At 43.4% G+C, this 20,346-nt stretch overlaps 2 protein-coding genes across 4 annotated transcripts in view; one reads left to right on the top strand and one right to left on the bottom strand.

The window, feature by feature from the left end:
• Positions 1-454: 454 nt before the first annotated feature.
• HDDC2 (HD domain containing 2) lies at positions 455-13,896 on the top strand. The gene is made up of 6 exons (XM_019537990.1): positions 455-564; positions 3,189-3,310; positions 5,983-6,085; positions 8,719-8,787; positions 11,549-11,687; positions 13,751-13,896. The coding sequence occupies exons 1-6, from the start codon at positions 508-510 to the stop codon at positions 13,855-13,857; spliced, it is 597 nt and encodes a 198-aa protein (XP_019393535.1). The 5' UTR covers positions 455-507; the 3' UTR covers positions 13,858-13,896.
• Positions 13,897-18,075: 4,179 nt separating this feature from the next.
• TPD52L1 (tumor protein D52-like 1) overlaps positions 18,076-20,346 on the bottom strand; it is a 95,123-nt gene continuing 92,852 nt past the window's right edge. For all 3 annotated transcript variants that reach the window (XM_019537985.1, XM_019537986.1, XM_019537987.1), the window contains one exon: positions 18,076-19,890. In XM_019537985.1, coding sequence (XP_019393530.1) covers positions 19,759-19,890 — 132 coding nt within the window. In that variant the 3' untranslated portion in view covers positions 18,076-19,758. The remainder of the gene's footprint in view (positions 19,891-20,346) is intronic.

The following is a 20,346-nucleotide window of genomic DNA, read 5'->3' as shown; positions in this document are numbered from 1 at the left end:
TGTGCCGGGGCGGACGGTGGGGGAGCCACGAGGGCCCTGATCCTTGTTGCGGCTGCCCACCCCAAGGCACAAGCGCCAAGAAAAACGCCTTCAAGCCCCCGTGCCAGGGGGCTGCCTACCGCGGTGTGAGAACATGGGCAGACAAGGCTCCGTGGGTCAATCTGATATCTTTAGGAAAGAACCGAGCAGTTTCTGTGCTTCCCAAAAATACTGCAGCGTCCAGCTGACACACACGCCGCCTGAGGGGCACACTGCAGAGTCTCGGAAATACTCTGCACTAACTCCTACGTTTAAACATCGGTCCGAGCAGTAAAGAGGCAAGAGCGGGGGGAAGCAGGCGGCGAAATTCTCTTCCGTTCATTCTAAGCCCGTTTCCTCCGAGGGCGGCGGGACCCCGGGAGGAGACTGCGGCTCCGCTCCGGTGCCGCCGCCAGGGCGGGAGGAGCAAGGGCGCAGGCGCGGAGCCGGCCGGGCCCTGCCGCGCGCTTCCTGCAGCCGCCGGGCGGGATGGCGGCGGGGCCGGGCGGGCTCCTGCCCTTCCTGCGTCTCGTGGGGCAGCTCAAGGTAGGCGCGGGCCGGGCCCGGAGGCGGCGGGGAGCGAGTATGTTTGTGCATAGGCATGCATGGGCATTTGTGTCTGTGAGCGCTTATTTGGGCCTAAGTGGGCGTGCGCGCGCGCACCCGTGCATGTGCAGTTGTGCGTGCACATGCATTGGTCTTACATGGGTGAGAGTGCCTTTGTGCACGCGTGCGTGTTTGTGTCAGCGTGGCTGTGCACGCGTGTATGAGCATGCATGTGTGCATATCTGCGTGCATGTCCACTTGTGTCTGCGTGGGTGTATTTGTACACGTCTGTGTGTGCGTACACATATGTGAGTGTGCATTTGTGTGTGCATGTACATTTGTGTTTGCATACGTTTGGGCCTCTGTGTGTGTGTGTGTGTGTGTGGGTGCATTCGTGGCTCCATGGGTGCATTTGTCTTATGCATTTGTGCCTATTTGTGCATGTGCATTTGTGTTTGCATAGGTGTGTGTATGCATGTGTGTGTGCATGTGCATTTGTGGCCGCGTGGGTGCGTTTGTGTATGTGTGCACATGTGCATTATGCACATGGTTGCGTTTGTGCATGTGTGTATGCGAATGTGTCTGTGTATATGTGTTTCCATGCTTTCTGCTCCTTTTCAGGGTTACTGCCTACTCCTCAGACAGGGAGGGAAAACAGGCTTGGGGCTGCTGTGACCCAGCAAGGGCTTCCTCCACTAAGAGCTGGGAGGGCTCCGGGGTGAGACCTTGGTGCTCCATGGCATGTGCTCAGAGGGACAATGGCAGAACTGCCTGGGCGCAGCACCCTGCAGGTGGTCCACAACCCAGAGGGTGTCTTTGTCTTGGTTCTGGCTTTGTCTAGGAACTATTTGTCCACCTTTAAAAGAAAGTGTGGGCCTAGCCTACCAAGTCACTCTGGAGGCCACAGGAAAAGGGGACCACGGAATTTGTGGGACAAAGAATGAAAAAACCAGGAATGGGAGTGCAGGTCAGAGGTTCAAAGCAAGTGTGCGGAGTGGAGACACCAATACCTGGCCTTGTTTGGGAGAGTTGCACCAGCATGCGGTGGACTGGGACTTGCACTGGGGTGAAACATTTGCCTTTAAGTTCCAGCATAAAAGCTTTGAGCCAAAACTCAGACATACTTGGTGCCAGGACAGACAGTGTGTGGCTTTGGCAAAAGCCCTCAGAAGTATAATGGCATCAGTGGGCAAGCTGGCAGGCAGCTGCAGAGGAGAAGGCTGAATCTGGACTGGCATAGGGTATTCAAATAGGGCAAAACCCAAGCTTTAGTACAGCCTACAGGACTCTGCTGAAAGAGATCCTTCTACTGGGCAAAGTGGGGGCAGATTCTTCAGTAGACCAGAGTTTCTGGTTGGCTGATTTTTCTACTTCACTGAGGCTTAAGTCTGAAACTTTTGAGCCCAGTTGCATTTCTATTCTTCCATGCCTTGAGCAAATTATTAAAGCCCTAGTTTCCCTAGTTTGAAATGGGGATAAGCATCCTGTGCATAAGTTGCAGAGAATAATTATAGTAATTAATGTTTAAACCATGAAGATATATAATGCCATTCAAATGCTGAATATTATTTGGTCATGCTGCATGCATGCAGGTTAGGAAGCTGGAGAAGACAGCATATGATGATGGGTTGTGTTGTGTGTATGGGTAATGCATTGTTAATAGAGCCTTGTCTGAGAATCAGTTTCTTGTGCTTTTGAACTAACTTTGGCTTTCTGTCAATACTTAGGACTCTCAAAAACTGTGGCTCAGTGGTGCATAATGCTCAATGGAGTGAATTTTCACTGGAACACTTAAGTTGGGTGGGCAATTATTTTAGCTGGAGGGCCGCTTAACGATGGGGCCCACAAGAGTAGCTCCTCCACCCCCCCGATTGCCATCTTGGGACTGAGAGCCATGGGGAATCAGTCACGCGCCATTGGGCCAGGCTGGCTCCACGCGGCCACGTGCGGCTCCCCACTGACTGCTAGAAGTCCCATGTGGAGTCATGGAGATAGCCCGTCCGTCCCGGCTTAATGGTGTGCAGCTGCAGCCTGCAGTGCCAGGAGCCCCATGTGCTGGCCTGGTCTGGTTTGAAGGCACGTGCCAGCAGACTGGACTGGGTAGGCTCTGTGCCACTACATGCAGCTCGAGCTGTGCACTGCCAGGGGGGCTCTGCCTGCCATGGGCAAGGAGCACCCCAAGGGCCTGCTGCTGCTGGCGACAGCAAGGGCTGTGTGCTGTAGCTGGAGTCCCACACCCTCACCCAGAAACCACATCCCCACCCCTCCATCCCCAGCTCCTGCAGGAGCTCCCCTCCCCACTCAGCAGCTGGCCAGTTGTGCACCATTACACTCAGTGCCTCCACATGGGGCTCCCAGCTGGAGTGCTGGAAACCCCATGGAGGTGGAAGCACATACCCACCCAGTCCAATGACAGGTGACCTCTGAAAACTGGCACTTCTTGACAGCTTTTAGAGGGGCAGCCATGGGCCACTATTGTTTTTTGGAGGGGTCCTGCAAGCCAGATAGAATGACATAGTGAGCCGGATCTGGCCTATGGGCTGTCTTCTTCCTGCCCCTAAGTTAAGATAAAAACTTTGAAAATGTATATTGTAAGTTTATTGTTGTTAAATTTCTCCCACTAGCGAGTGCCACGAACAGGCTGGGTGTACAGGAACATAGAGAACCCAGAGAGTGTATCAGATCACATGTACAGGATGGCAGTCATGGCTTTGGCAACTGAAGATAAAAAGCTCAATAAAGACAGGTAAGAATACTAATGGTCATCATGACTAATTCAGTAACATTTGAGTGTTTTAAACTAGTCATTGACAGAAATACCTTACTTGATGAGCTTTAAATTGGAGGGTGGATATTGGAATACATATTTTTATATCCTTGGGCAAGGTGATGCGTGCCCTTGGGAGATGAGGTGATTTAAGAATTATTAACTTACGGTGCAAGATTCACAACATGTAAATTACACATAAAATATACTGCCATCCAGAGTGGGCAGACAGCCAACTTCTCCCAGCATAGCAGGCTGTTTTATAGGGCGCCTATACACGAGCACGGAGGCTGCTCTGATGCACTGGAATTCCAGCAAGTCAGAGCAGACTCAATTAATCGAGTCTGCTGGAGCATGGCAATTACTGCAGTCCAGCAGCCTCCTGCATCATGTATCAGTGTCCCCATGCTTTAAAATAGTGGTGGGGGTGCTAGAACTAAAGCTCATTTGATGAGTTTTAGTTCAAGCACCCTGCCACTGTTTTGAAGCACAGGGATGCTGATACATGAGACATGGTGGCACTTTAATTGGAGCAGCTCTGATTAAAGCACCCTCATCCTCTCCCACCACCAGAGTAGGTGTAAAACTGCCCATAGTGTTTTGGCAATAGGTGATAGGAGAGCAGGTAGTAAGCTGCCCCAGGACAGTCAGTTGAAATGGACCAGAACTGCAGTCAGTATCATAGGTATATCAGTGTAACATGCTAGTATATAGTTACTGGTTCTTTTGGAGCAGAAGGAGGACCAACTTTATACTGGAGCAGAGTGGTTTTCATTGGTATAAGCCTGCCCTCCATTTGTCTGCTCCAGTTTTATATTAGTGTAAAAGTATATGGCAGTAGTGTAAATACACTGTCTGTCTGCACCCTTAGCTGAAAGCAGCAATTTGGGCAGTTTAACTACACAATAGGTTTCAGCTTGTTTTCTCTTGATTGATGATAAGTAAGCAGGCTAAAGAATAACATTCAGAGAGGATTTTGGAGAATTGCGTGATGAAGTAGAATCCATCTCTTGTATTGCTTCTGACAGATCCTGTTACCTTTTGGAAGCAATGAGGAAGCATGTCATTGACTTAGCATAGAAAAGAAAACATAATTAGTATTGGATCATTTGTCAAGAGGCATATGGGATCATATTTGCTTTGTCACCTCTGTGAATTAATGGAAATAGAAGGCTCTTATTACTAGAAATTCAGGTTTTCTAATGCAGCATAAACTGCTTTAAATTACATTGCTGATAATTACTCCTCCTCAGGCATTATTCCTCCCCACCAAACTGTTTCCTTAGTCTAGCAGAGAACATACACAACTACCTTTTCAAATAGGCAAATGAAAGGGGGCCTGATTTTCCTTTTACATTCTTTTTACATACTTATATTTGCAGAAAAGTGATTGTAAACACTAAAGTTTTAGATTGCACGGATGTAAGTACCCTTGCAAAGATGAAGGCATCAGACCTAAAGAATGTAATTTGCCAAAGGTTTCTTGGCTTATTTTATGGCAGAGGTAGAGTAGGTCTATTCTTTTTTATTTTTTAAGATGTTAGACTTAATGTGTAACCCACACAAATGGGCTAAATACAGAGACCTCTATACAGAGGTGCATATCATGTCTGTTGCCATAGTACTGGTATGCCTTTCAGTAATTAAGCAGCGTAACTTATCCTTTGCTCTCTCATTCATTCTGTTCCCAGGCCTAGGAGTGTTTTGTTTTGTCATTTTGACTTGTTTTATATATGAGTGTCTATTTATTGCTATATTTCTGTTAAAGAAGGCAAGGTCAAAGAAACATGCCATCTCCTTGCAGTGGAAGCTGATGAGGTTTGTGATGGTCTTTAATTCCTGTGGGAGTTCATTCCTCAGTCTTGGGCTGCCCTCTGAGAAAGCTCTATGTAATAATAAAGAACAAAACAAAAAGCCTTGAGGCCAACTAAAAAAAATGGATTAATAATGCAAACTCACCATTGTGAACTGCTTTGGAATATATAGATGATAAAACTTGTTGATGAAAAAGCATTGTTAGTGGCTGCACTTTTTTGGAAAAGGGTTATTAAAGCAAAGAGAGGTTTGTTGACTTGTTGTGGGCCATTGAGACCTACTAAGCTAGTTATTGCCTGCAGAATCAAGGAATCTGTGCTTGATTAGTAGCTTGCTTTGAAATTTGCTCTGAAATTTTGTAAGTCCTTACCAACAGTTAAGAGTTAAAGGAAGCTAGGCTGTGCATACTTTTGCGGTTAATTGAGCTGTGAGTATATGCATATATTTTGTCCATTGCATATTAAATTTGACAGAACTGTCTCTCTTGTTATTTGAGAAATGCATACTTTCTTCTTATTGTTTGGGTAGTAAAATGTATAGTGTTGTTAAATTCTTATGTGCCTTGCTTTTGAAAATGATCTGTTGGTCTCAATACTATTAACTTTTTTTTACTGTAAGGAAAACTTTTTGGTCATGGATATATGCGTATACATAACAGGAAATAACAATTAGGACTCAAAAATATATAGGATGAAGTTCACTTTCCTGAGTACGATGTTATTTTAAATATTAGTTGGAGGGTACAAATCGAGCATTTTGTTAAGATTGCTTAATAATAAACTGAGCACAGCTATAAAGTTTATAAACTCATCATTTTATTCTTTTCTTTCTGTCAGATGTATCCGACTAGCTCTGGTTCATGATATGGCTGAGTGCATTGTTGGAGACATAGCACCTGCAGATAATGTCTCTAAAGAGGAGAAACATAAGCGAGAGGAGGTTGGTATATTTACAGAGCACCGGGCTGTATTGGCAGGGCTCTATAAAAGTATTAAAACTGTATTTGTGGAATTGATCAATTCAAGCTAGTTGGGAGACAGTCAAAACAACATAATATAGCTGCATATATTTGTACACGTATGTTGAGACACACCCCTAAAACTACCTGCTAATTTGGATTGTGGCTGTAACACCACAAGGGGCAGGGTACTCAAACATCAGACATGGGCAGCTGAACTTGCTGGATTTTCAGTAGCTTGGGATGTTAGAGATATTGCTTATGTATGTTCCTGTTTAATTTGGGTGGTGTAGAAGAGAAACGGGTATGTAGAAGGAGAGGACAGCAGTTAATAGCTGATGTGTGACTCTAGTTCCTTTCAAAGTATCACACAGACTTTACCAGATCCCCTGTGCCCAAGATAATCAGAGAGCCTGACAAATGTGTAACTGTCTATGTGCAGTTATTTTGGGTGTTAATGCTTCTGTTGTCAGCAGAAACATGTCCAACATCCGCTGTTCTCTCATTTCCGGTCCTTTGTATGCAATAAAGCAAAAAGCAAAATATTCCTTCATTTGCAGCTAGAGGGCCCCACTACGCTTAGTAAAACTTCAAAGGGTCTGAAACAGGAAGAATGTTACTATGCTTTCTTTACCCCTGTTTGGCTGCTAAAGGTTTTTAAAAGAGTAATTATAGCAAAAGGTACCACACAAAGAGAAGTTTGAATGTAAAAGATTAGAGCTTATTCAGATGTTTGTTTAAACATTATATTCACTGTCATTTTTGACTAACTTGTTTGAACTCTGTTTTCCTCATGCCTCCTAGGAATGTTTCACAAGCAAAGGTCAAATTTTAATGTATTTGGGCACCTAGAGGCATTTTCAACAATACCTAGCACCTGGGTATTTATATGTATCTGTAGGTACCTAAATATTTAAAACATGTTCCTAAATGGCCTTTGCTCCCAGTAGTTCCAGTGGAAGTTTAGCCATAGGTTTCACTGGGAACAGGGGGTAAGTCCCTAAATATTTATCCTGCTGAAATATTGAAGTTTTTAAAACAAATAATATGTGAAGTGGCAAGTTTAAGTATAGGTGTATAACTGGCATTAAGCTTGGTGTTTCTTGAATTGTTCATTGTTTCAGTAACAGGCCTCAAGTGCTGGTGGGGAAACACTAGAGAAGGACAGGAATAAAATTACTTAGTTGCAGCAATGTGGAAAGGGGATTCTGCTTAGACCAGTAGTTTGACGTTGTGTCAAGACTGGCCTCCAGAATTCTGCTCTCCCTTAAGTAGCATCTGTGGTTGGGAACCTTGGGCATTTTTGCACGTGCTCTGGGGCTGCTGGACTTTAATTTAGAGCGTCTCTGAGAGCTGCTCTAATTGGAGCACTGCAGCGTCTCATGTATTAGCGTCCCCATGCTTCAAAATGGCAGCAGGGACACTTGAACCAAAGCTTGTTCAGTTAGTTTTAGTTAAAAGTTCCCGCCACCATTTTGAAGCATGGGGGTGCTAATACACAAGATTGGCTGGAGCACAGTAATTACCTCGCTCCAGCAGACTCATTTATTATCAAGTCTGCTCTGATGTGCTGCAGTTACAGCGTGTTGGAGCAGCCTGTAGCACATGTACAGGCATCCTTTAGGCCCAACTTCTGATGTGCATTGTTCTCCTTTTTTTTCCTACAACTGGGTAGTTATTTGTGGTACTTCTGGCAGAGCTTTGAGGATTTTTTAGATAGGTTGTTCTTTTCTTTTTTGGTCCGTGTTTGTACTTCGGAGTTGCCTTTATGCAGTATACCAATAACTGAAGGGGTGCATCCAAACAAGTGCACATGTGTGCTGGGTGGCAAGGCTTTGAGGCACCACAGAATGGATGCAGCGTACATGAAAGGCTTCTCCAGGCTGCACATTTGCAGAATTAGAGGCAGAAGCCAGAAGGAAGCAGAATTAGATGCCAGAAACTCCTAATATCTTTAAAAAATGCAGCAAAAAAAGGGAGACGCTGGCTAGACCCATGCTCTGGCTGCTGGCTAGGCTCTGCATGCTCAGATTGCTGCCAGTATACCCCAGGAGGTTCCCAGAGCCCCAGATAAGGCTGCTGGGGCCAACCTAGGTGCTTGCCCCAGCTTCCCCTGCCTCACCTGCGGCAATCTGCTGTGTGCCAAAGCACACGTGCAGAGGTGTGCCTGGGGACAAGTAGCAGTGGCACAAATATGTACTACTGCTATTTGTCCCTGGGGAAATATACATTCCTGTTTGTTGGGATGCCCCCAAGAAGTTTAGATATTGTCCCTATATTCTGTAAGTCTGGGAGGCAGAGTTGGTAATCAGAGAGTCAGTATGTTGGACCCTAACTGCTCATTTTCCTCTAAACTCATTTCCCAACTTCTGGGATAGCTACTGAATACAGATTCAGATTATTTCTTGCTTTTTTTTTTTAGGTAAGTTCTTTACGATTATTTCAGCACCTCTAATATGAAGAATTTGTTCTACAGCATAGTACTTTACGTGTATACCTATGGAGAGATTTATATGTTTCAGTTTTGCTAATGCAAGCGTAGGAGGAGGCAGTTACTTTGCCAGAAAACGAAAGGAAAGGGGTTGTACTCAAGTGATGGCCAAATCTCTTTCAGGCAGCTATGAAACAGCTGACCCGACAGCTGTCAGAGAATCTCAGAAAAGAAATCTATGAACTTTGGGAAGTAAGTACAAATTATCTGTATTTCTTTCACTTGGCTGAAAATCCCTGTCTTATTTTGGTGAATGTTTGCCCAGTCAGCATAGTCAAATCTAGGAAATTTAGTTCTGTGATATAAGTACTCTCCATTAGCCTTTTTCACTGGACAACTACTATAGTGCATAGGCAGACTATTATTCTGGCTAGGGTTCCTTGCATATTTTTTTATTATGCCATAGGCTTCACTGTTGTCTTGTACAAGACTTGGTTCCCCATCCTCACCTGTACCCAGCCTGTTTTCAGCATATGTTACTTTTTAATCTTTTTCATTACACCTATATGCACAGTTTTGATCATTTGTCCTTGCTTCTACCTTCAGCACAATTTAGTAAAGTAGAGTTTCTAGCATGAAGTATCCCTCTAACCCACCGAAAATACATGCAAACCCTTTGGTCTTCCAAATGCTAAAAAAACCAGTCCTCTGAAGCACTCGACAAATGATGCACTCAGCTACATAGGGTCATTCCATTGCCTTGAGCATCTCTTGAAGAACTAACAAAATAGGTTTGAACTGGGATGGGGTCTGTGTAAGATATTTTCCTGCAGCTTTGTGAGTAGCACTGTGTCCTGATCTGTGACAATCCGTTTTTATTTCCAGCCGTGAGTAAAGAGTGGCACTTGTTTCCATTTGTGCTAAAACTGTTGGGTACTTTTGAAGCCAGAAGAAAAACATATCAGGAGGAGGCCACCAAAACTGTTTTCACTTCATTTAAGGATATAAACATAAGTTAGTAGTCAGCAGAGGTTTTCTGGCACTGGACTAGAATGACCAACTTGTTCCAGGCAGACTGGCACTAGGATGTGGCTATTTCCACAGCGTCTCCTTACCACCCAGCCATGGCACAGCATGGGCAAATGCCCCAACCCCCCTTCCTCCTTTTTTCCACATGGCCAGATCCAACAGCTTCTCAAGTTATAGGTTGCCAACACCTTTACGCAAATCACTGGACTTATAATGAGTAGTGTAGTCTTCTGTCCCTCCCCTTAGTTTGTTTGTATTTCAACCTGCAATCCTGCAGTAATCGTTTTAATAGTCAGTAGCTGCCATCTTAGAGTGCTGAAAAAAGGAGTGATTTCACACTTGAGGTATAAAATAATGTTGTTAAATCTCCAATACTAGCATGAAAGAAACTGGAAATGTTTACCTTCATGTTGGCCACAGCCTGCAGTTGCCACATAGTGAAGTATTTCTTTAGGTTATAGTATGCTGCATTGCATGCAGTATCTGGTGTACAGCAGGGACAAGGAGGCAAAGCTAAAATTATTTTCAGCTCGTTGGTTTCTTACCCCAAATTAATTTATGGCAACAGGGCAAGGAGACACATTGATGAAGTTCTTACTTAGAATGCTACGAAAGGAAAATGTGAACTTTAATGATGAATAGCACTTAATAAAACAAAATCGCACAAGCAGTTGAATAAAATAAGTCCAAGAAAATAAGATGCAATGTTGAACAGCATTTTAAATTAAGTTATGCATTGATGTAAAGCCTTAGGCCAAGAAGGGAATCAAGGGGAAGAATGTAAAACTGTTGAAATGGAATCTTCAAATCAACTAATGATTAAAGCTTAATTGAAAATTTAAAAATGTAATTTAAATTCAAATTGATTCTTACACCACTCTTTCACTACTGTCAAAGTCCTGATTTTTGGAACACAAAGCAATGAATGTAATAATAGAGCCAATTTTTAGTAATGTGTCAAACGCCCAAATGAGCATGACAAGTTCATTATCTGAACACAACTGTGCTGGAATGACAAATCAGGATCTTGCCAATAGATATGACAGTTCCACTATTGTCTTGTTAGACACAGAGTGTGGTATACTGTTAGCTGGTTGCCCCTGCTTCCCATGTTACAGGAACTACAAGTTCTGATTGAGTATAGTAGCAGCTCTGGTACCTGATTATTGCTTTCAAGTCTCTGGCAAAACAGGGATGTTTTATCTTTAAATGTGCACAGCTCTCATCAGTGGGAGGAGTTAAACATACCTGAGAGCAGAAGTTGGCCCAGTATGCACTTGCAGAGACTTAGCTGATGATGCCCACTGATGTCAGTGACATTGGACTAGGATTATGACATTGGACTAGCTACTCCCACAGCTGCTGAGGGTATTTAGGTAAAAATAACTCTCACAGAAAGAAGAGACTCCTGTGAGCATTTTTATGTGGTTGGTTGTAAACATTAGAAAGAGAAAAGAGATCAAATCTCACACAGCAGGCTGAAAATAACAGAGTAGTCAGCTGGTCTCAGGTTACCACCACAGATAGTAACAACAGAATTGTTCAAATCAGCTATAAATGTGAGCAACTTAATTAAACCAGTGCACAAGAAATGCCCACACTTCATCCCAAAGAGCCTGAAATGAGCAAAACCAAGCAAGATCTTTTTATGTATTTTAATTTATCCAGTTTATTTTAAAACATACAGTATAACCAATATTTAATAATTATTAATGTCTTTCTACAGTTCTCAGTTCAGTTAAGCACTTTAGTACGTGGTTAACTTTCGGCATACATCTTTCTTCCGCAAACTATTTAAGCGTATGTTTATATCCCATGAAGTTTAGTGGAACTTTAGCACGTGCATAATTCTAACTGCTTTGCTGAAGAGTGCAACGGTGTGCTGTGAATTTCTATGAAGCAGATTTTACTATGAAAGAAAAAGCTCTTAACACTGGTGCTGTGTATTTTAGCTTTTTTCTCTTTTAATTGCACATCTGTTCAGGAATATGAATACCAGTCTACTGCAGAAGCTAGGTTTGTAAAAGAACTGGACCAGTGTGAAATGATACTCCAAGCATTTGAATATGAAGAGTTGGAAAAAACACCTGGAAGACTGCAGGACTTCTACGATTCAACTGCAGGTATGAATCAGAAGTGTAGCGATTGTCTCATAAACAGAAGTGGGAGTGAATTCTAAAGAGGGGACTTCCCATAATTTTTGTGACTACACAAAGCTTTTTCTAGACTCCAGGTCTGTACACAAGTGGGTCAGTGCCATTGACAATGGGAGTACTTGCGTAAGTCTTTGAGGAACAGGGGTCACGATGTTTTAACCCTTGACTATAAGTACAGGGCAGAAAGTGAGTTCCTTGTTGAAAAAGAACAGTAATGTACCAGTTTATAGTATACTTGCTAAATTTATAATGAATCAGATCTGATCACACAAAGGAATGGAATGGACATTTCAGCAAAGTGGAAAAATAAGTCCAGCTTTCAGTATCGCCGAAGTAAACCTGGAATCAACACAGTCGTCTTAGATCTGTTGGCCTTAGGCCTGATTCTCATTTAATACAGCATAACGAGGCCCAAAAGAATAAATCCTGTTTATATTGACTTAGAAGTTCCTTTAAGCAAGTCCCTTTACACCTTGACTGTGATCATATGGAAGAACGTGAGCTTTAGGCTGCAGTACCTAAGCTAGCTATTTTAAGTAGCTTGGGTATGTCTACAGAAGTAGCATTGACTGCAGGGTAAACCTACCATTAGTATAAATTGGAATCAGCCCTGAGTGGACTGCTACAGAGATGGTTGCTTTATTACTTATTATTTCCTTCTGTAGTACCAGTTGTCTGTTGTTTACTTAAATCATCTTTGCAAGGGTAGGCAAGGATTTTTGTGTGATATCTTTTATTGCACTAGCTGTATAACTGGGAGAGCTGTTGGACTTGTTTTCAGTCATCAGGTAGCCTTCACTAATTGTGACCTGAAGAGCACTTGATGTATGAAAGCTTGTCCAACAGCTCTCCTAACTATATAGTTGATCCAATAAAAGATATCACAAAAAGCCTTGCCTCACAAATATGCCTTGGACCATCATGACTAGTCCTGCTGCAACAGGGGAAATAGTTTGCAAATTCTGGTTGAATATTTTTGGCCAGGGAAAGATCAGAGGAGTAGATACATCTCATTTTGCCAAATCACTGTAAAATGGACCTCCATTTAAAAAAAAAACAAAACAAAGACTAATTAACCTGAAAGAATAAGCTAAATGTTTTAGATCATTCACATGTTTGGGAGATGGGAACATTTTGGTCATTGAACTAAGAAAACCCAAACCCTTAATACTCTTACAGCTCTGTTCCCATTGACATTAGCAGGCATTAAGTCAGTTTCATCTGCAGAGGAACATCCAACTAAAATGAGTTTGGAAATATAAAAATGGTAGCTGTATTCTTAAGTAATCTCACTGGTGCTCTCTCATCTCCAGACTCACTCTTGTGAAACTGGAGGTGATGGATTTACAAGCTGTAAGAATGGAATCTGTAGCTTCATTTCTGAAAAAAAAATGGATCCTTGTAGTCAAGTACTCTGCTCATTCACCACCTGCCAGACAAGCTGAAAGCTTTGTACCTAAACTAAGATTTAACCCTTTCTCCTCCCAGAATCTGTGTACCCAATGTGTTTGTTTAGACAGTTGGCATGTTTACCACTATGCCACTTATCCATTAAACCGTAGTTTTCATTTTAGCTCTAAATCAGAAAAGCAGTTTGTGCATACATCCATCCCTATTCAGGACAGAATTTAAGCATTTTTTTTTAATTAATGTGTGGTGAAATCTCATCAATTGTATGCACGTGCTTAAATGCTGCTGTGAGTAGGCATGTTTTCCTTGATCACACCCCCCAGCATGAACTGCTGTTCTGCTTTCCCCACCTCAAACAAACAAACAAAACAGTGCATAGATCAGGATAAGCCATCAGAAAAAAGTTTGGCTGAATTGTTGAACAATTGTTTTTTTCTCTAGTTGAAGTTATTTCTGACAGATCAGTGTTCAATACTAATGGGAAAATTTTGTACTAATTTGTTTTGTAAAAATAAATAAATTAGGATTTCAGTCTGAGTCTAGAGCAGGAGTACAGCCAACTTGTTACAGTTAGACAAATCAGGGAGCATAGTAATTGTTCCTTTTCTTTTGTCTTACAGGAAAATTTAGTCATCCAGAAATAGTTCAGCTTGTGTCTTCTGTTATTACAGAGAGAAATGAAAAAATAGCTGCTACAAGTAAACCAAGCTCATCAGACATTGTCTAGTTGTTGCTCCTAAAATAAAATATTTATTATTTTACACTCCTTTTCACTGCCACAGCATCATTAATTCAAGAAGTTTTGGGGGATATTTTTTCCTTTGCATTTATTGGAAAAATGTAGATGGGATATATAGGATAACTTTGCATTCTAGATAACAGGATGCTAAGGATCAAACACTGTGAATGGGGCTGCTTTTTTATTAGCTTTGAGTGTTTGATGGCACTTCACTTGAAAGCACTTTATCCTGAAGACAGAGTACATTTCACTGCAGGCAAAACTAATTACAATACTGAATGAAATGTAACTCCATTTAGTCACTGAGGAAAAGTCTAATTATTGTCTTTAGGCATATATCCATCAGCAGAATGTAGCCTAATAATGATAAATCCAGCTCAGAGAGAGAGTTTCTTCAGTGTGAAGTTTCTCCTTCTACAGAGATTTCCACTCTACCTGCAGTCTAATGAAAATCCTCTATATGCATTTAAGCCTAATGCATGGGCACATGTTTATACAAGCCATTTGTTTTTAGAGACCGGTACATTCTTTGAAATAGTGTGAAATGCTGTTCTCTGACCCCACAACTCATTTTGTGAAATTATTTCAAACTGACTGTTCCTCTGTGATTTTTTTACTGATTTCACTTTTTGGTTGGTTCCACCATCATTGCATCATGTTGGGGGATGGATTAGACTGTATTCAGCAGGCGCTAGATGAATTTCCATCCTGCTAGTGTAATCAAAGCTAATGTACTAGGTTAGAAGGGGAACTGCCAAAGTTATGTTGGAGGAACCAGCTTGCTGTGAGTTTGCTGCCAGACAGCAAGGATGTTTTGGTCCCACCCCCCCCAGGAGGGAGCTGGAAGACCCAAGTGATGCACCTAAAAAGAAAACCACCTGAGGCCTCTGAAGGACTGAGGAATGGACGGTAGTATGGTCTAGTCTTGGCTCTCAAGAACTGGCTGTGGGAAGAGTGAGTATCTGAAGCAGAGGCAGGCTGGATTTGTCCCACCAGGCACTTTCATCTGGCCTGCGGTGCTCACCAGTTAATTGTATCCTGCCCAGCCCTTCCACCCATGTGTAGTGCCCCCCCCACCCCAAAAAACAAACAAACAAACCCTTATTGTGCCTTGTTCGCACAGCTTTCACGCAGGGCTGCTGCAGCCCTCAGGGACCTGCTCCACTTCCCTGATGGTCTGCTGGCTCCAGGCAGCAGGTAGGGAGAGGGCGGGGGCAGCGGTGGAGCTCCAGCTGGGTGGGGGTACGGAGCCTGGGGCTGGTGGCAGCATGGAGTCTGTGCCCAGGGGAGCAGCATGGAGCCTGGGTGGGCAGTGTGTAGGTGTGGTGGGAGTGTATGAGGACCCCTCTTCACTGCCCTCATGGTGCGCAGCCCCAGCAGGCAATGGAAGCAGCAGCAGGTGGGGGTGCTCAGGGCACTGGTGCCTGGCGGAGCACAGCTCCAGCCAGCGCTGCATGTGGCAGCGAAGGGCGACATCCGCCAGGCCACCTCTATCGCCAGTGCTCCCCACCAGGGACGTGCAGCCCCCACTCGCATGGCACAGGAGGGAAGCCCCAGGTGCTGGAGCCAGCTGCCTTCCCTACCCCCAAGGAAAGTCACCTGGCACTTCCCTCCCGTGCCATGCGAGTGTGGGGGCTGTATGTGCTTGGCAGGGAGCATTGGTGATACAGGAGGCCTGGTGGAGGCTGCGCCACTTGCCATGTGCAGCACTGGCCAGAGCTGTACTCTGCTGGGCACTGGTACCCTGACTGCTCCTGCCTGCTGCTGTTGAGCCATCACGGGAGTGGGGGGGGGGGGTACCCACACCCCCTCACCAAACTTTACCCCACAAACCTGCACCCTGCCCCCACAACCCTCCATGTATACACAGCTCCCCAACATACCCTATGCCCCTCCACACACAGCCACATCCCCTCATAAACCCACCCCACACCCTACCATATACACAGACACACATCCCACCATACGCACACCCACCCCAGCCCCATACTCCCACAGTATACAGTAAGAATTTATTTTTGTGTTATTATGCAATCCCCTCTATATACAGTACACAAACACAAATCATGACAAAACATGTTTTTGTCATAAAACTGAAATATGTTATAGCAGGTGTTTGACTTTTAGAGTATGATTTGGTTTTTTTCTGGTTCCAAGATGGCCACCACCCCCTCCTAAAAGGAGCATTTCCAGGGGTGAAAGGGAGGGACTTTTGGTGGCAAAGGTCAGGGGCTGGGGGGAAGGACTTCCAACCCCAAGATGGTGACCAGGGGGCAGGGCAACTGTCAAGGGCCAGGGCTACCCATGCGGCCCACGACAGCTAGCCAAAACACACAAAGCGACCCTCCAGCCAAAATAATTGTCTGTCCCTGATCTGAGGGCCCATGGCCAATCAGCAAGTACAGTTAAAACTGACTCAAGGAAGCAGGGACAGAGGACAGTGGTGCTCTCCCCTACCTTGGGGGTCTTGGAGGGGGATGGATAGTTACCTGGCTGGAGTATTATGATCACAGCACTTGTTCCTGCCCAGGGCAGGGTGGCGGACTTGAGGATCTGTTCAGGTCCCTTCCGACCCTAGAAACTATGACAGTGAGGAATGAGAGGACAGAAGATCAACTGGGTCACTATTCTGGGGATTAGTGAAAGCCCCAGGCCAAAAAGTCCATTTATGAAATAACTGGGCACTTCTATGCCCTGGGTGGCAGCAGCAATGCACAGGGTAGCAACAAGGCAGCCACTATTTGTGCCTTTCTCCTAGTCCTCCAATTCAGCGTCCAGGTCTAGTGTCCTCATCACCCCTCTTGATTTAAACTACCGCATTTAGGCATAGTGGAGTATCCAGAGGCAGCTAGGTGGTGCCATATTTGATGAAGGGATTTTAGGGGTGAATGGAATGGGACCTCTGATCCAAGGCAGTTGTGTTGAAGGCAAATGCAGAACTTGTAGAAGATGGTGCTGGTCCCTGTGCCCAGACAGAATATCTGCTGGCAGGTCAGCTAACATGGAAAGGAGCAGCTCCAGTAGAACAACAAAGACCTTGTGTGTTCAGATGAGAGCAAACCTGGATACAGGATTAGTTAGTGCTGTCAAGGATCACATAGCTGATGTGGTGCATGGCTCTCCACTGTCATGGATTTAAGTGGTTAAATACAGAGAACCAGGTGCTGCAACGTCAGGTGAAGTCACTGGGATCTGTCACTGCAGTTTCTTATCCCTGCATTTTCTGGGCTTTATAGTAGGCCTAGCTATGTACCAAAAGGACATGAGTGTGCAAAGCCTCTCTGAGCTTTTACTGGAACCATAAAAAGCCAAAGCCTTTGAGGTGATGGGTGGTGGCAGTGCAGTTGCAGCTTGTGGAACCTAGATGCTGTGTGGAGTTGAGCCTCTTATGTCTGGGAGAGCCTTGGAGGAGCAAGAAGCTTTCATGATGGGATGATAAAACGCAAAAGAAGAGGATTTATGCATGGAGGCTCAGAAGGGAAAGCTTCACCTGGACTGGGATTAGGTGTCAGAGAGAGCTGGTACTGGGAGAGGTAAGCTGCTATACTGCATTTTTTCACTGGCAAATCTCATAATTCTTAAAAGTTTTTCCAAAGCTGGAGTCCCTGCCCTGTGAATACAACAGAACCTTCTATTTCAGCCCTCTTGTTTGGAAAGGAAAGTTTGAAAATATGACTCCCAAAGGAGCAAAAAGCCAGAATAGGCTGTTTTCCAGAAGCTCAACATTTTTAAGCCTGCGCTTTGATGGAGCTGACTTATAAGGTTTTTTAATTTTTGAGACTGGTAAAATAGCACCACTCTGTTAAAACTTACTTTAAATCTCTGAAGCAGTATTTAAAGCAAGTTGCTTGCCTGCATATATGCTTGGTATTGCTGGGTTGCTATATGCATGTAATTCAAAGCAAAATTTTTAGTATGGAAATGCCACTCTAGAAAAATGCTTCCATCCTGTGTAGGTACCAGGGAAGAGTTATACAGGTAAATAGCTATACCAATGCACTGATTCCATTATCTGGTTTACAGAGCTTTAAATAATGATGGGTAATTCCTATAAGCTGGAATCTAGCAATAAATTATTTTGCTGGTATAAACCACCAGTTTGTGCAATATTTTTGATAGTTACATGCAGTAGTATCTGCTTAGCACTAGAGTTCATTTCAATGGACAGCTAAAGATACAGAGTTTAAGTAACAAGAGACTCCTTCATTTTTATAAACTAATTTTTAATAAGAATAGCGCTAACTTCATTACATAAGCTATGTTGACCTATAATTTAATTATGTTTTCTCCTTTCAAATAAATTTTCTGTTTATGCACAGAAACACTGCAACAGAAGCTGCAAACTGTCACAGAAAACTTTGAAAAACTAACTTAATTTACTTTTTTAATAAAATAAATCACATTAAAGAAACATGAGTATTCACAGTCAAACTGTTCAGTCACATGGATTAAGGAGGAATTTTAACAGTAGAAGAACTAGAACATACAAAACTCACAAAACAAAAAAAACTCATACAGAAAACCATTTGAAGCTGGGTTTTCCTAATGAGTTTTTAGCAAAATCTATGAGTCAGCATTGTGACAGCTGATTTGAAGCTTTGCATTACAATCAAGCAAACTAACCCATTTTGAAAATAGGCTAAGCTCCCTTCCTGGACCCCCACCCAGCCCCAGTCCAGTTTCGTACTTGATAAGCCTGTGTTCATCTCAATCTGGTAAACTGTGTAATACAAGGTGCAGTGATACTGCAGAATGAATAGTGGAACTTCTTTTGCCTAAGCTGGATACCTGACAGATCATTACAATGAACGTAGAGCTTCTCCCCTAAACATTCTAGTACAATAAAAAGGATGTAAGGTATCGTGGCATCTCTGGTGATTGGCTGAATGTTGTTTTTAATTGCTTAAAATCTGTCCTGAGATTCACTAATGCAGGAAAGAATATGGGTCATTGTGTCACTTCAGCTCGCATACTCATCTTGTGTACTGCAAAATTCAGATTTCATACTAGTTACCAGCTTTATAGGCTGAAGGCATAGGCCCTCTATCTAACCTGTGGCACATACTGAGTTAGTTACTGCATGCGCGGTCTCCCTTAAGGCTCTAATTCTGGTGCAGCTCATTCAGTTCAGTCAAAAATAAACTTTCCCTTATTTCTGAATGAAAGACAGAAGTTTCACCATCAAGTCTTACCAACCACACAGCAAGTAACAGCATATGACAACTCTTCTTGCTATGGTAGAATAGTTGTATCGACTTAGTCTTCATTTAAATAACTCTGCATTTCACTGCCCCTCACCTCTCATGATGAAGTGAAGTTCAACACCAGATTATGGCAGTGAATAAGGAAGAGACTTTTTTGGTAAAAATAAATTATTCTATTTATTTAACTCCTGCAACAGCTTGGACCGTGCACCCATATTCCTCAGCAAAGGGCACGTGGCCTCATTTGGTGAACAGCTGGCATAAAGCTGATTACTGTCTGCAGAAACCCCTGCACAGCTCTGGATCCATCTGTCTAATGTGGCATTGAAAATGGGGTTACATATCCAACAGAATCCTCCATATAAAATACCAGAGGTTTCAGGAGATTTTGGAGGGGGGAATTCCAGAAAGTGAGAGCTGTTTGGTCACTCACATTATAGAAAACGGACCATTAAAAACTGGTAATTTGTGTGCAATTTCTATAGAATACAAACTGCTTAATGAGGAAATAGCCTATTAAAAGTACAAATATGTACAGAAGAATTCCTACACTACAACATCAGCGAGGCCTTTTGCAAGGTATTATGGAGACTTGTATCAAGCTTAGTATGGGAGGGCAGTATATAAAATGGTTGATGGGTGAGTCTCAGTGCAGAGGATGAAGGTGAACAGTAGAGGCAACAGCCTAACACTGCAGCTCCTCTTTGCTCTCAGGAAGTCGTGTATCTGAAATAGAGCTCTGAGCACTGGCGTGGGCTGTAGAGCTGAGAACTTCTTCAAAACTTCCCCCGCTTGGGTTTGTTCCACCAACCTTAGTCTGAAATAAGGTGAATAGGGGATAAAAACAGTAAGTTTCCTCATTCCAGTCCAGAAGGATTCCAATTTGGCTTCTAAGAAATGTTCAAAATTTTGTTTTAAAAGAAAGCGAGACAAGCTGAGAAGGCACACATGCCAAGATGCAGAAAGCAGATTATGGGCTCTTTTAAAGAGCAGGTAGTAATTCAAAACACACTGGAGCCAATAATTTTGTGAACCCTGTTGGGTTTAATAGCTATTGCATGGTTTTCTGTAATTGCAGGAAACAGGACTAAATGATCCAAAGTAGCCTCATCTAGTGTTATGCACCTACCAACTAGGACTGCTCAAAACGGCGCTATGTTTCATTCTCGTTTCGGAGGACAGCGATTTGTTTAGGTGTTTCAGATCACCGTTTGTTTTGATTTGGCCGAAACTGTTTCGGAGTTTCAGTGCTGTTTTGGGGTTTCAGATTGGC

This window comes from Crocodylus porosus, unplaced genomic scaffold (assembly GCF_001723895.1).
Source record: "Crocodylus porosus isolate Cpor-Errol unplaced genomic scaffold, CroPor_comp1, whole genome shotgun sequence".
Lineage (NCBI taxonomy): Eukaryota > Metazoa > Chordata > Crocodylia > Crocodylidae > Crocodylus > Crocodylus porosus.
Note: the sequence above shows the minus strand (reverse complement) of the source record. Positions and strands in the feature narration are given on the sequence as shown.